The 16,119-nt window shown below is 41.7% G+C and overlaps 1 protein-coding gene across 3 annotated transcripts in view; it reads right to left on the bottom strand.

The window, feature by feature from the left end:
* The window catches only part of LOC106577599 (rap1 GTPase-GDP dissociation stimulator 1), a 56,509-nt gene extending 40,598 nt beyond the window's left edge, over window positions 1-15,911 (bottom strand). Inside the window, exons 1-3 of one of the 3 annotated variants that reach the window (XM_045701346.1) lie at window positions 15,415-15,911; window positions 11,499-11,609; window positions 9,909-10,031 (exon numbers count right to left, since the gene is read on the bottom strand). In XM_045701346.1, the coding sequence (XP_045557302.1) occupies window positions 9,909-10,031; window positions 11,499-11,609; window positions 15,415-15,418 (238 nt within the window). In that variant the 5' untranslated portion in view covers window positions 15,419-15,911. The remainder of the gene's footprint in view (window positions 1-9,908; window positions 10,032-11,498; window positions 11,610-15,414) is intronic. The other 2 variants (XM_045701347.1, XM_014155797.2) reach the window with 2 other exon arrangements.
* Window positions 15,912-16,119: the final 208 nt, after the last annotated feature.

The raw sequence follows: 16,119 nt of genomic DNA, 5'->3' as shown, positions 1-16,119 counted from the left end.
AATGTTTCTTACCAACTGAATACTGTTGTGAATAGAGTTCGGCCGTTTCAAATGATGTATATTATGAAATAAAATGAGCATTTTTTTTTTAATTATCTTGTTGATTGATGACAAACCAAGAGCATTGAGCATGACTACAACAAAAATAAAATCATATCTCCACCTTAACAATCCTTGCTGCTTTGTTCTGTGCAATCTGCAGCCTCCTAATTTCACTTGCAGATGCATTTCCCCAGACCACAGAACAGTAGTTCACCTGATTCTCAATTAATGCTTGGGTTATTTGCTTAATCTTTCCTGGTAAATATTTAGCCATCTTTCTGATCATGCATGCAGTTACATTTTTTATATACATAATTAGTTATCAGAGACGACCATGATAAGCAGGTGTCTAGCTGCACTCCTAGTAGTTTGGTTTCTGCCACTTCCTCATATTTGTACTCCTCCCATACTTAATTGTATTCCATGCTGTGTTGACCTTTTCCTGGTGGAACAGACCAACTTAACTTTGGTTTTCTTGGTGTGTAAAACAAATTTGTTCCGGCAAACCCACTCCCCGATATTTTCCAAATCTACTTGAGGTTGCTGTACCTGTTGAATCAATTGATCATTTGAAACATAACTTCTTGAGCTAACCATAGCAAACTCTTGAATTACTTTTTTTTTCTGTGTCGAAAGACAGCTCGTTTCATTGACAATGGTGCTGGCTCTGCCAAGTCCTCACGCATCAGATGTATTGTTACATTTTTATTGTTGATCTCTGGTAATGTGCGACCAAATCCTGGGCCGGTTAGACGCCATGCAATTTCCCGACTCCCTATGATTTTAAAAACAGAGCTGGTTTTGGCCTCCAAAAATTTCCAAAAATAGACATGATTAGAAAATGGGCCAATACGACAAATGCGGACAATGGTTTTTATCAGAAACTTGGCTAAAGAAATCTGTTTCAAATTTCCATTGATGGGTACACGGTTTTTAGAACTGATCGGATGAGTAAAGGAGGGGTTGAACATTTGATTTGAAGTTATTTGTCACAAGCCCTTAACCAACAATGCAGTTTAGAAAAATACGTGTTAGGTAAAAAAGAGAAATAATAAATAAAAGTAACAAATAATTAAAGAGCAGCAGTAAATAACAATAGCGAGGCTGTATACAGGGATACCGGTACAGAGTCAATGTGCGGGGGCACCGGTGAGTTGAGGTAATATGTACATGTAGGTAGAGTTAAAGTGACTATGCATAGATAATAAACAGAGAATAGCAGCAGCTAAAGGGGGGGGGGGGGGATACAAAGAGTCTGGGTAGCCATTTGATGAGCTGTTCACGAGTCTTATGGCTTTGGGGTAGAAACCTTTTGGACCTAGACTTGGAAGACATTCAGAATCAGTGGAAGGGACAATCCCTGGTTTTCAGATAACTTGGCAGAATTAATTAGAAAGAGAAATGTATGTTGGGCTCAAGCTAGACATAAAAATGCTCCTGTTGACTGGGCCTCCTTCAGAGCGCTAAGAAACAAAATGACAGGATTGATCAGGAAGTCCAAATCAGATTTCTACAGTATCAGTCAAAAGTTTGGACACACCTACTCATGCCAGGGTTTTTCTTATTTTTACCATTTGACATTGTAGAATAATAGTGAAGACAAACTATGAAATAACACATATGGGATCATGTAGTAACCAAATAAGTGTTAAACAAATCAAAATATATTTGACATTCTTCAAATAGCCACCCTTTGCCTTGATGACAGCTTTGCACACTTGGCATTCTCTCAACCAGCTTCATGAAGTAGTTAACTGGAATGCATTTCAATTAACAGGTGTGCCTTGTTAAAAGTTTATTTGTGGAATTTCTTACCTTCTTAATGTGTTTGAGCCAATCAATGTGTTGTGACAAGGTAGAGGTGGTATACAGAAGATAGCCCTATTTGGTAAAAGACCAAGTCCATATTATTTCAAGAACAGCTCAAGTAAGCAAAGAGAAACAACAGTCCATTACTTTAACACAAAGGTCAGTCAATACGGAACATTGAACATTTCTTCAAGTGCAGTAGCAAAAACCATCAAGCGCTATAACGAAACTGGCTCTCATGAGGACCACCACAGGAAAGGAAGACCCAGAGTTACCTCTGCTGCCGAGGATAAGTTCATTAGAGTTAACTGCACCTCAGATTGGATCCCAAATAAATGCTTCACAGAGTCAAGTAACAGACACATCTCAACATCAACTGTTCAGAGGAGAATCAGACCTGCATGGTCGAATTGCTGCAAAGAAACCACTAAAGAACACCAATAAGAAGAAGAGACTTGCTTGGGCCAAGAAACATGAGCAATGGACATTAGACCGGTGGAAATCTGTCCTTTGGTCTGATGAGTCCAAATTTGAGGTTTTTGGTTCCAACCAGCGTGTCTTTGTGAAACACAGAGTAGGTGAACGGATGATCTCCGCATGTGTGGTTCCCACCGTGAAGCATGGAAGAGGAGGTGTGACGGTGCTGGTGACACTGTCAGTGATTTTATTTAGAATTCAAGGCACACTTAAACAGCATGGCTACCACAGTATTCTGCAGCAATATGCCATCCCATCTGGTTTGCGCTTGGTGGGACTATCATTTATTTTTCAACAGGACAATGACCCAAAACACACCTCCAGGCTGTGTAAGGGCTATTTGACCAAGGAGAGTGATGGAGTGCTGCATCAGATGACCTGGCCTCCACAATCACCCAACCTCAACCCAATTGTGACAGAAAAGCAGCCAACAAGTGCTCAGCATATGTGGGAAATACTTGAAGACTGTTGGAAAAGCATTCCTCATGAAGCTGGTTGTGAGAATGCCAGCGTGTGCAAAGCTGTCATCTAGGCAAAAGGAGGCTACTTTGAAAAATCGAAAATATATTTTACTTTTTTGTTATTTCATAGTTTTGATGTCTTCTATGGATTCTACAATGTTGAAAATAGTCCAAATAAAGAAAAACCCTTGAATGAGTAGGTGTGTCCAAACTTTTGACTGGTACTGTATCTAAATGCAGTCACAGAGAACCTAAACAACCCTACCTGTTCTGGAAGATAATCAAATCAGTGTCAGTTTATAATGCATCCTCTGGCCTTCCTGACCATTTAATGATGGATTCTAATGAAGTGAAGGATAAAGCTGATACTGTATGGGTTTTTAACAAGCACTTCATATCGGCTGGTTCAGTTTTCTTTTTATAATGGTGGGGCCCAGGCCTCTAATGTAAGCTCTGTTACAGTAAACTATGATATAGGCTCTCATGTGAACCATTTTAACTTTGAGCCTATTTCTTATGCTGAGGTCTAAAGCACTAAAGGCAAGACACTAAAAAGTCTGCAGGTCCAGACAACCTAGATCCCTACCTCTTAAAGATAGCAGATGATATTATTACTGAACCTGTGGCTCACATTTTCAACTTTAGTCCCTTGACCAATTCCATAGGGGCTCCCAAGTGGCGCAGTGGTCAAAGACACTGCATCTCAGTGCTAAAGGCGTCACTACAAACAACCGATTCCAGACTGTATCACAACCGGCCGTGATTGGAAGTCCCATAGGGCGGCGCACAATTGGCCCAGCGTCGTCTGAGTTTGGCCGGTGTAGGCCATCATTGTAAATAAGAATTTGTTCTTAACTGAATTGCCTAGTTAAATAAAAAAAAAATGAAAATCAGCTTATGTCCTCCTACTACTAAATGGTGGAGATCCCCCAGGACGGTAGTTATTAGCATCTATCTCCAAACTCCCTATCCTGGCCAAAGTCTATGAATTCTTCGTGAACGCAGTTAAAAAAAAAACTCTTAATTGAAAAGAACATGCAGGGTTCCGTCTGGCTTTAGATCGGGGCACAGCACCACAACTGCAGCTACGGCAGTGGCAAATTACATCATGCACTTGATAAAAGCAACATTGTGCTGCTCTGTTTGTTGATTTATCAATAGGCATTTGATTCAGTTGACAATGAATTGTTGCTAGCTAGACTCAGTAACATTGGTCTCAGTGAAGGGGCAGTAAATTGGTTTAGGAACTATCGTTCTGACAGAACACAATGTGTATATGCTGACAATCACAAGTCTAACTTTCTTGAGATTAATAGAGGTGTGCCCCAGGGTTAAATTTTAGCTCCTGTGTTGTCCTCAATTTGATTAATGATTTGGGAAATGGGAAGCAACCAGCAAAGTTGCAGATGATACAGTCATGTGCTCCTTCTCTGGTTCATGCTGTTGAAGAGCTCCAGACTGCTTTTCAGTCACTGCAGGTCTCAAACTCATCACGAATGTAAAAAAAAAAACTTTACCAGAGCTCACACTCAGGCAGAGAAGGTTGGCATTGTCACATCTGGTGGCTTATCCATTGAAAAAGTGTAATCCTACATATACCTAGATATATGATTGGATGACAAGTTGTCCTTTAAAGTTAATTTTGATAATTTTGTGAGGAAGCTTAAAATGAAATTGGGGTTTTATTTTCGTAATAAGGCTTGCTTCCCACTTATGGCTAGAAAGAAGCTTGTTTTCTCTCTAATTGATTATATACTTGTTGTATATGCATGCCTCCTCCTCTGTCTTACAGAGACTGGACTTTGTTTATCATGCATCCTTGGGCTTTATTACAAATGCCAAGTCACTCACCCACCATTGCACCTTGTACCAAATGGTGGGTTGGACCTCACTTTATATGTGCAGAAAGTTACATTTGTAGGTGTTCATCTACAAAGCCATTTTGGGTAAACTCCCTCTTTACCTGCACTCTGGTCTCCTTCACCACCAGCAGTTACCATACACCGTCTGCTAGGTGGTTGCTACTTAAAGTCCCCAGGACATTTACAGTTTTAGGCAAGACTGCCTTCTCATCTTGTGCACCAGAGGCATGGAAAAGTCTACAATCCATGCTGTATCTAGATATGTTAGTGCCATTGAATTAATTAAATATTTTGATGGAAGACTGTTACAGAGGAGTGTAAATGCTTTTTTAGGCTGGATCATGTTGTTGAATTGTATTGTTGTATGTTTCAATTCTGTAATGTATTGATTGTTGCGGCCTTTTAGGCCAAGTCTCCCTTGAAAAAGAGAGTCGGTCTCAATGGGCTTTTCCTGGTTAAATAAAGGTTAAATAAAATAAAAAAAGGGGGCATACCCCAGGGTAGCTGTCTAGGCCTCTTACTATTAAAAAGGTTTACTAATGATCTGCCACTGGCGCTGAGTAAAGCCTGTGTGTGCTGATGACTCAACATCAGCTACCACAGCAAGTGAAATCACTGCAACACTTAACAAAGAGCCACAGTCAGTTTAAGAATAGGTGACAAGTAATAAGATAGTCCTAAATATTTATAAAACACAAAACATTGCATTTGAGACAAATCATTCACTAAATCTCAACTAAATCTTGAAATGAATAATGTGGAATTTGAGCAAGTTGCTTGGTGTAACCCTGGATTGTAAACTGTCATGCTCAAAACATATTTATGCAACGGTAGCTAAGATGGGGAGAGGTCTGTCCGTAATAAAGAGCTACTCTGCTTTCTTGACATCACTATCAACAAAAGTCCTACAGGCCCTAGTTTTGTCGCACCTGTACTACTGTCCAGTCATATAGTCAAGTGCCAAAAAGAGGGACATTGCAGTTGGCCCAGAGCAGCACGGCTGGCCCTTAAATGTACAAGGAGAGCTAACATCAACATGTCAATCTCTCCTGGCTCAAAATAGAGGAGAGATTGACTGCATCACTAGATGTCTTTGTGAGCGGTATTGACATGTTGAAAGCACAGAGCTGTCTGTTCAAACAACTAGCTCCCAGCTCAGACACACATGCATACCCCACAAAACATGGCACCAGGGGTCTCTTCACAGTCCCCAAGAGCAGAACAGACTCTGGGAAACGCACTGTACTACATAGAGCCATGACTACATGGAACTCTATTCCACAACAAGTAACTCAAGCAAGCAGTAAAATCAAACGTAAAACTACACCTTATGAAACGTGGACTGTGAAGAGACAAACAGGAGCATAGCCAAAACTTCCAAATACATTTTACTCAGGAATGAAAAAACGAAAAAAAAAAAGGTTATTTTAGTCCAGTAGGTTTGACACAGTGAGCCTTCAACAGTGAACTGGGCATAGATATTTCCAGGGCCACTGACAGATAAAATGCCAGCGGGTTGGTGTAAATGCTCAGGCTGGCACATCAGCAGGCAGCGATCATTAGATGCTGCTAAAAGTACATGAATTATCTCAACCGTTTCCTCCCCCAACTCGGTCACTTCCGTTCAACTCGGTGCCTGCCTCTCTGAAACCCACTCATAATTACCCTACAAGCATCTTCTGACACTGCAGCATCTGGGTTGAGGGGCCATGCATATTATAATTTGTCACATAGCAAACGGAAGACTACCCGAGTCCAATACGTGGCCAAGAAAATGTGACGACTTTACAACTGGAGAAGTCAAGAAGCCGTCAACTTATTTTAAATGACCAATCTCAACCGTGCTATCGTAAAGCTTTAACACGCGCACTATTTAGCTGTTATGTCATGGGTAATAAGAGCGTTATTAATGCCTTATGTTGATAGAATGAATACATCTATCCCCTAATCTCACCTTTTATCTTACGGTCTCTAACAAACAGTTCCTGAATCTCAACAACCAGCCACTCACTGCTGTGCATGTTCCTTTGATCAAGCCACAGTATGGAATGGAGTAAATAAATGATTCACTGTGGCGATGTGTGAAAATTACTACTGTCTACGAAAGCAAGATAGATGGCAACACCAACAAACAGGTCTCCTATGGTGCATGCTGTTAGGAGTCTGAAGCCATCTGCACAGAAAAAAAATGTATGAAATGAAATGTATGCATTCACTACTCTGAGTCACTCTGGATAAGAGCGTCTGCTAAATGACTAAAATGTAAATGTAAAAATCTGTGGCCGTTAGAACAGGAAAAGGCAGAATTTACAATGGGGAGTGGGGTGGACAAACAACAAACAAGGACAAGTCCACAATCTAGGCTACACAGCAAAAATATATAGTCTATCACCCATACGTCATTATCTAAGACTGAAAACACACAACATTTTCATCCATAGTCCTCCAAACATCCATGCCCTCCAAATAGATAAATCACCATCCCATTCAATTAAGCCTTTTGAATCCAAATTTGGCTGTCGACTGCCTTTAAATTACTATAGCGGCCGCAAACGGGCTTGTTTTTCTAACAATGTGTGTCAATATCGCAATATTATCTTGCTAACGACCTGCTGTCGTATTCGCGTGGCTGTTCTCATCAACCAGAAGCAGGGTATGCAGTCATTTGACTAATATTTTGCTTTTCACAGACAACTTTCCACTGTGAAAGAGGCTTTATCGATGTTGGTTGGTGATACGGATTTGCACAGGTCCTTGCGCTTTAAAAAGAGATGATGTCGAGGTGAGTGAATAAGGAAACAGCATATATATGTTATGTGTTGTCGATGTTTGATGCAGTGAAACTTGGAATAGTTGACATTAGAAAATCCTGTCATAACTTTGTTGGTACAGGTGAGCACATCAGCGGTGGAGCTCGAATGATTGCTCTCTGTCTCATGTAAATAGTTGCAGTGTTTAGCTGTATATAGTCAGCTAACTATTTGGTTGCTTTGTCTTGTACGTCATATGGAAATGGCCCAAGCTGCTTACTATAGCTAGCTAACTAGTTAGTTTGTCAGGCAAGAAAAATTGTGTGTAGTGGTAAAATTGGCCTGCGCTCACAAACCTTCAACCTCAGCTGTCATTTTCACTAGCTAGCCATACAGACAACCAGCTAACTAGTCACCAAAATGAAGGCTAGAGCAATTAGTGTTTATCTGTTGGGCTTAGGTTATGGTTTGTCATGTTTGCTTGGGGCAGATATTCAGAGCCTTGTATTCCTGTCGTGTTAGGGTTGTAGACGCCTGCGCAGTGAAGCGCATATGATGAGTTGGATATATATTATTTTTTTTCATAGCCAGCTAACAAGTTGCTTGTTTTGTACTGTTTCTACCGATGCAATTCATTTGGAAACTGTCCGAGCTTCATAACTAATCAGCTAACGTTGGCGAACTCTGTAGTTAGTCTGTCAGGCAAGAAAGCAAGAGTTGATTGGAGGAGACTGTGTGGGAGGAACGGGAGGCGTGGAACTATCACCCATTATGGAAACCCCTTATTAGGAAGAGTTTGTGTGTATGTTGAGAAGAAGAGAGTGTGAGACATTATGTTCCTGACTACAATTGTATCCTACTTGTTGCTCCTCTCACTCTGTTCCTTTAGGTCAGTAAAAGAGAATGAATTGATGTGGGGAGTCAGGGCTCAGCAGCAAAAGGCAGGGAGGAAGAGGAGTTATAGATCATTGGAGGGATAGAGATGTGGAGCGAGAGAGGAAGAGGAGAGTAGAAGAGGAACACGAGGGAGGACAAAGAAAAGCAAAGTCCCACTATTCACCCTTGTACCACACAGCCTGGGGCTAAAGTGACAGTGGCAGGGGTTTTGGAGTTGTTTCTAAAAGTGGTAGGAACTTATCTGTTCCAGAGCTTGTAATGTATTACAACAAGAAAATGGGAGGGGTTGACCATCTTGACCAACTTAGGAACTATTACAACGTTGGATGCACAGGCAGAAAATGGTGGAAGTACTGTATGCGTTTTGGGGGATGCTCAACATTGCCATCACAAAGGCGTACATTGTGTGGGGGCCCCTTTCCAGAAACCTCAGGCGCTGGTCCCAGAAGGCATTCAAAATGCAGCTTGTGCATTCACTTTGTGATATGGCTACAGTGCCAGGAAGAGGAGATACAAGAGCGTGACACCAGGGTGTGTAGAGTTTTAACTCATAATTTGAAAGCAGGTGAAGTTTGAAGGGCGCGAGAGAGGGTGTGTGGTGTGCATCCTGAGTAGATGCAGGGCAAAGAGTGGGAGATGTGTAGAAACCTCCTTTGGGTGCTCTACGTTTTCGGCAACACCTTGCATGATGGGGCTGTGCTTCCAGCAGTTCTATGACATGTTGTAGGCTAAATGCAAACACTAACGTGACAGTGTGAAATATGAATTTGTCCTACAAATCTTGTACTGCCTCTGAACATTTATTTTTTGATCTTCTCTCTCTAATACTGGTTGCAGTTACTGAGTTGTCAAAGTAGGCTACTATTTCTACATTTTGTGTCAGGCCTGGTCTGTACTAAACCTTATTGAGAGAGGTTATCTACATGTTGAAATAGTCTCTGAACAGTTGTTTGCATTTTTACAAGAATAAGAATCGTTGTCAAATCAAAGCCTACTTTGTGTGGGTTTTGAAATACTTTCTGAATATTGTCCTATGATCACATTTTGGATACATTTTTTTATTTATATGTAAATAATATTTCTAAGAATAATATATTATAATTGGTACATTTTGAGTGAGTAATTTAGTCAAATTTACTACAATTGAAATACTCTAGGGTTTGTTGTTGTGCTAAGTGCTAATATTTTTTGATAGTGAGTGTCTATACACAATGGAAAACAAAATGAGTGTCATTCCTACTGACATGAATGTGGTGTCATTAAAGAAGAGGTTGTGCTCTTTAAAATGAAGATAACTTGTAATTGTCATTTGTTTGTTTTTGAGCCATGTCTGTGTGTTTGAAAGCAAATGTTTCTCACACTTATCTTAAATTCTCAGTAAGCTACAGCAGCATTCTGGTAATTCTATTGGGGTTTAAAGGGTTAACATGGAAAATTAAGATAATGCTAACTAAATGAGAAATACATACAAATGTAGGCTACATCGCCTGAGAATAAACAAAGTGTAAAAATTGGATACTGACAAGATGGCGGAACCAAAAGTGAGAAGAATGACGCTTCCTGGGGAGGATGAGAAGAGGTGTGGAGAAACCAAGCGAAGGGTGCCTCACCATTTTTGGCCACCTCGGCTATGATGTTGGCTACTTTGGGGGTGCAGGAGGACTGTGGGGCCAGCAGCGTGGGAAGCAGGGGGAGAACGCCCATCTCCTGGATCTTCCCACTGGCGTCAGCATCTAGGAGGGGAAAGGAGAAGGGGAGACAGGAGGTGAACAGTTGAAAAAAAAAAAGAAGGGCTTTCTCAATTTGTCTTTCTATGAATCCTTGCGTTATATCCCCTTGCCCCTATCTGAGTCAGCAGGTAGCCTAGCGGTTAGGAGCGTTGGGCCAGCAAGGTGGAAAAATCTACCGTTCTGCCCTTGAGCAAGGCAGTTAACCCCCAACAACAACTGCTCCCCAGGCGCAAATGATGCGGACGCTGATTAAGGCAGCCCTCCACACCTGTCTGATTCAGAGGGGTTAAATGCGGAAGACACATTTCGGTTGGTTGCATTCAGTTGTGCAACTGACTAGGATTCACCTTTCCCTTTCTCTATTGAAGGAGAAGATCCAAGACCCTGCCCTCTGTCCTTCTCCAAAGCTTTTTGAAAACGAGGCAAGTTGAGAGGATGTATGGGTGAGTTGGGCAAGGAGAAGCGGATAATCCTTTTCCATTCAGGTCGTTCAACTTGTTGGGTTATTTATGATCATCCCAAGCCAGGCTCCATGAATAAAATGACTAGCAGTTCGAAACTAGCGTAGCCATTAAATTATTATTGTAACCAAATAAATGACCATCACTGATTTTTATTATTAGGCTAAAGGTGGTATCAGAAAAAGTGTGCGAGCATTTTTATTTTCTTGGTCAGCACCTCACTCAAACAGACTACTGTGCGTTCAGAACCATCACTTGCCAATGCCAAGAGACAGGAAGTGGGTGGGTTGTGCTGCCAAGTGCAGTAAAACATTAAAGCTACAACAGTAAGCACAACGCTAAAAGACAGCTGAGGATGCAGATAGCCAGCAACTCAATTAACTTAAAAAAAACCACAAATAAGGCCAATAAAATGCTCAAACAACAAGATGCTGGATAGGCCGAGCAAAAACAGGCAGATGGTTTTGTTACCCAAACTAAGGAGGACGGACAGATGTGAATAAGGCTGGCTGAGATGGGCCTTGCACGAAAACAAATGTGAGCCTGGTGACTAGAAAGTTAGATACTATATATGTTGTCCATTTTCTATGGTTTTGATAGGTAAGGGGCTTATGCGTGACTATCAGAACTGGTACAGAATCCAGAAGCATCCACTAAATATAACCCATTAGGGGGCTAATGTGTCAATGATGTTTTGAACGTGGCATTAATATAACTGGAAATCTCCGAATTCTGACTTCAGTGTGTTCAAGACAACTGGGAACTGGGGGGGGGTTGCTTTGAGCGGTCATCCAGGTCGGAATTCCAAGTCGGAAGCCCAGGCATCTTTCTAGAGCTCTGACTTTTTGACCTGAAGTTCACTGACGTCATGATTTGACCTTGGTTTTAAATCAGAGTTCCCAGTGGTCTTGAAAGCACCATAAACTTGCATCCATCCTGTACTGTGCATAAGGTCCTGAAGGGTACCCTCCAGCAATGTCACCGTCTGAGGAGTGTGGGTCAAACTTACTGTTGTGGGCCAGTGCTTTGAGCAGGCAGTCCAGGCAGCTCTCCACACTGTCTGTGGTGCTGTCAGCTGAGGCTAGCTTCAGCTTCTTCAACGCATCACTCAGGTTATCTGCTGGGAGAGGGGGAAAGTGAAACGATGAATGGGCAGTGGTCCTGACCTCAGTTTACTCCTAGGTCTTGTTTTTTTTTTATCAAGGGCTGGATGGCAGATTTGACCACAGCTGCTACCTTCGAGCCATACCGTATAGAGCAACCCACAAGTAATATCACACAGTTTAAAGGCATATGAGAAGACATATAGGCTACACTAAATCCACCATCCATAATTTTGTCAATGTCTGAATCTGACTGTTAAACAGTCACCACTCGCCGTCCTCTGCCTAGTATCCTGCACCGAACCTTAGTCACTGTTACTAGCCGGCTATCACCTGGTACTCTACCCTGCACCTTAGAGAATGCTTTGCCCTCTGTACATCGAGTCATTGAACACTGGTCACTTTAATAATGTTTACATACTGTTTCACCCACTTTATATGTACAGGGCATTCGGAAAGTATTCAGACCCCTTGACTTTTTTCAGTTTTGTTACAGCCTTATTTCGAGAATGATGAGCGAAAAAAAAAAAAAGTAATCCAGTCTAAACACAATACCCCATAACGACGAAGCAAAAACAGGTTAATCATTTTTTGCAAATGTATCACATTTACATAGGTATTCAGCGATGTTGCCAGGTTTCCTCTAGACGTGATGCTTGGCATTCAGGCTAAAGAGTTCAATCTTGGTTTCATCAGACCAGAGTATCTTGTTTATCATGATCTGAGAGTCCTTAGGTGCCTTTTGGCAAACTCCAAGCGGGCTGGCATGTGCCTTCTACTGACGAGTGGCTTCTGTCTGGCCTCTCTACCATAAAGGCCAGATTGGTGGAATGCTGCAGAGATGGTTGTCCTTTTGGAAGGTTCTCCCATCTCCACAGTGGAACTCTGGAGCTCTGACAGAGTGACTATGAGGTTTCTTGGTCACCTACCTGACCAAGGCCCTTCTCCCACGATTGCTCAGTTTGTCCGGGCGGTCAGATCTAGGAAGAGTCTCGGTGGTTCCAAATTTCTTTCATTTAAGAATGATGGAGGCCACTGTGTTCTTGGGGACCTTCAATGCTGCAGAAATATTTTGCTACCCTTCCCAGATCTGTGCCTCGACATAATCCTGTCTCGGAGCTCTACGGACAATTCCTTCGACCTCATGGCTTGGTTTTTGCTCTGACATGCACTGTCAACTGTGGGACCTTATATAGACAAGTGTGTGCTTTTCCAAATCATGTCCAATCAGAAACATCTCAAGGATGATCAATGGAAACAGGATGTACCTGAGCTCAATTTCGAGTCTAATCTCAAAGGGTCAAAATACTTATGTAAATAAGGTATGTTTATTATTTGTAATAAATAAATTTGCAATCATTTCTAAAAACCTGTTTTCATTTTGTCATTATGGGGTATTGTGTGTAGATTTGAGAGAAATTGTTTTAATCTATTTTAGAATAAGGATGTAATGTAACAAAATGTGGAAAAAGGAAAGGGGTCTGAATACTTTTCGAATGCACTGTATTCTAGTCATGGCTAATCCTATATAACTACTGCTGTACACCTTTAATATTCATATACTGTCTATATGCTCCATTATATATATTCCGGACACTGACATTGCTCATTCTGATATTTCTTAATTTTAACATTTGGAATTATGTGCGTATTGTTTTGTTTTGCTATGTATTATTACTGCACTGCTGGAGCTAAAAACAAGCATCTTGCTGCACCTGCAATATCTGCAAATCTGTGTACGCAACCAATAGAATTTGACTTGATTTTAAAAAGAAATGTGTCTCAAAACAAGAGGCCGAAAAACACTTTTGTAACGTTATTACACAATAAGAGACTGAAAGGTCGACAGACAGACAAACCGACTTAAACCAAAGCCTTCTGGCTCCCCCTGCATAAGGATGGACACAGCTGTGTGCCACATCATCATTTCCACTGTTCCATCTCCTTCTCAAATGGTGGCTCTAGACAACACTGAGACAGATTGGTCATACAGCAGTGAGCCCCAGTAGAATCAGGACGTGAGCAGTTGTAGAGCTCATCCCTGAGGAACTCTACAACCGTAGGCATAGCTGACATGTGGCAGTGGGTATCAGACCATTAGGACTGCATCAACAAACATTGGGTAAACAGGAGCATGTCAATACAATAATATTGTGTGGATATGAGTTCAAGTCATGATGGGAACTGCCTCAGTCACAGGAGGTACTTTGATGGGTCCTTATCATAATGGGCATTCTCTGTCTAAACAGTACGCCTGGTATGCTGGGCCAACTCTAATAATTATTTAGAGATTTTGACATCCAGAGCTGTTACAGAGCTCAGCTAATGGGCTGCCCCAGGGGAAGAGGAGCTGAGGTGACAGCCACACACTCACAGAGACACAGAGACACAGAGAGACAGAGTGTGAGTGAGTGAGAGAAAGAGCAAAGACCATGACATTCCCCCTCCCGCAGATGGTCTCAAATGTGTGCAGTGAGGATTTGGATTAAACCGTGTGACAATTTTAAAACCAGTCAAACGAGTTGGGTTTTTTTTCAACCTGGCCTCCATTATATAATGGAATTTTCTTGCCATTCAGATTATGGTATCTGTCAGGGTCCCTCCATATGGCTAATGAGGCCTGAGTGCGGCATTATCGTAACACAAGACATGTTAGAAAAATGTTAAAAACACATAACAGGCTATGTTTGCATAAAGACTGCGCCAGTCAATTATCCATAACTAATAAGTCTAGCTTTCTGTGCCTATTGATGATTCTACCCACCAGTCTTCAATCAAATCATTGATAAATGCAATGAATTAAGTGTGTTACTGCTTGGCTGGAGCAAAAGCCTGCACCCACACTGCTCTTCGGGGTAAGATGCCCAACCCAATGATTTATCTCTTCATTTAGGTCTTACTACCTTTTTTGGGGGGGACCTGTGAAATTGTGTACATGAGCATTTCTAATGTCTATAAAGACATGTGTCTGTGGATGGATGGGTTCATCTGACCTCCTTTCTGCAGAATCACATAATGGAATATTCTGGAGGCTAGTACCGTGCTTGCACATTGTATTGCAATAGATACACAAAATATACCCCAGAATTCTGGAATAATCAAAAACCCTGATGAGACAGGAGTACATCCTACTCAACAATCCAATGCGAGTCACTGGGAATAAATTATTTGAGTTAAAATGGGAGTAGCTACATTACTCCCAAAAGAGAGCATCCTCAGTCAATGCATTTTTCTTACTAAAGTGTCAGGCACACAATTACTATAAAAGGCGACATGAACAGCTCGATTCGTCAGTGTGAGAGTGTAGGACTATTGCATAACAGTGTGATATGGATGGCATACATGTCTTACACTGATGATAGTAAACAAGTAGTACGGCTGTCAACATGTATGCATGTGGTAATGTGGTCGTAGCTAGAATTTGTGTTTAACTAAATAATCCATAGTTGAGGATTCAATGCAATAAATTCCATACGAGGCTCGAGCTGAAACCCCCAAAAATATAACGTTAGCAGTATGGCTGTCAAGAATGCAGGTTGTCTAGCAATGCTCATGTTACATAATGCCATTGCATGGGCAAGCGAACAGACCGCTTCCCGTTTCCTCTCTTCACCCCACCTTATCGAATGAATCAAGAACTCAAGACACAGAGTGCGGTCTTCTAGTTGGCTGCAAACATGGGACATATTTAGTTAGCTGGCTAATTACGATACGCACCACCTACCCTTACATGTGTGGGCTACTTTATCCACATCTGTCTGTGTAATCTTTACAATAATTGACAACTGGATGACGTATGATTCAGAAAGTGTTGTTACTCACCCATTTGGTTACTGTAGTGCGCGTGATAGTCCAATCAGTTATGAATTAGGATGCGCCCAGAAGGCTGTCAAATGGGTATTAACAGCAAAAATTAAAAATGAGCAAGTTGGATGTGTTGGTTGACACTTGATTTTATATTATTTGAAGTCGCTAGATTGCTAGCTGGCTGGTCAATCAGATACCAAGGCCCACCCTTAGCTAACCCACGCCGTGTCGTAGCCGGCAATACTAGCAAGCCACAACACAACCTCTCCCTCCCAGATGGCGCCGGGGATGCTTGCAGCGTAGCCTATCGTACGACCCCGACCTCACAACTATGATGGTATGGTTGTGTAATTTATCCGCTGGTAATATTGATCCACATCGACGCCAAAATTCGCTACTTCAACCACAGAGTTTTGCTCCAACCCTACTAGAAACGCACTTCCTATACTCACTCGCTTGCTTGCAGTTGCGGCACAGAATCCATGCACAGGGAATAGCAGCCTATTTGCTTGCAGTTGATTGGTTATTGGCCTGTACATAAGATCTCGTTTTCCACGATTATTGGCCAAAGTCTGTGTCGTTGGCTCGTGCCACGCCCTAAAGTGTTAAAAATGCCCACCTTTCAAGCGACATCCACAATCCATAGCAATTAAGTCATACAAACAGAATTGTAGCTACATAGTTTGGTCTGGTTGCTACTTCACTGGACGACTAAAGCAC

The sequence above is a fragment of the Salmo salar genome, chromosome ssa18 (genome assembly GCF_905237065.1).
Source record: "Salmo salar chromosome ssa18, Ssal_v3.1, whole genome shotgun sequence".
NCBI classification, from domain to species: domain Eukaryota; kingdom Metazoa; phylum Chordata; class Actinopteri; order Salmoniformes; family Salmonidae; genus Salmo; species Salmo salar.
Note: the sequence above shows the minus strand (reverse complement) of the source record. Positions and strands in the feature narration are given on the sequence as shown.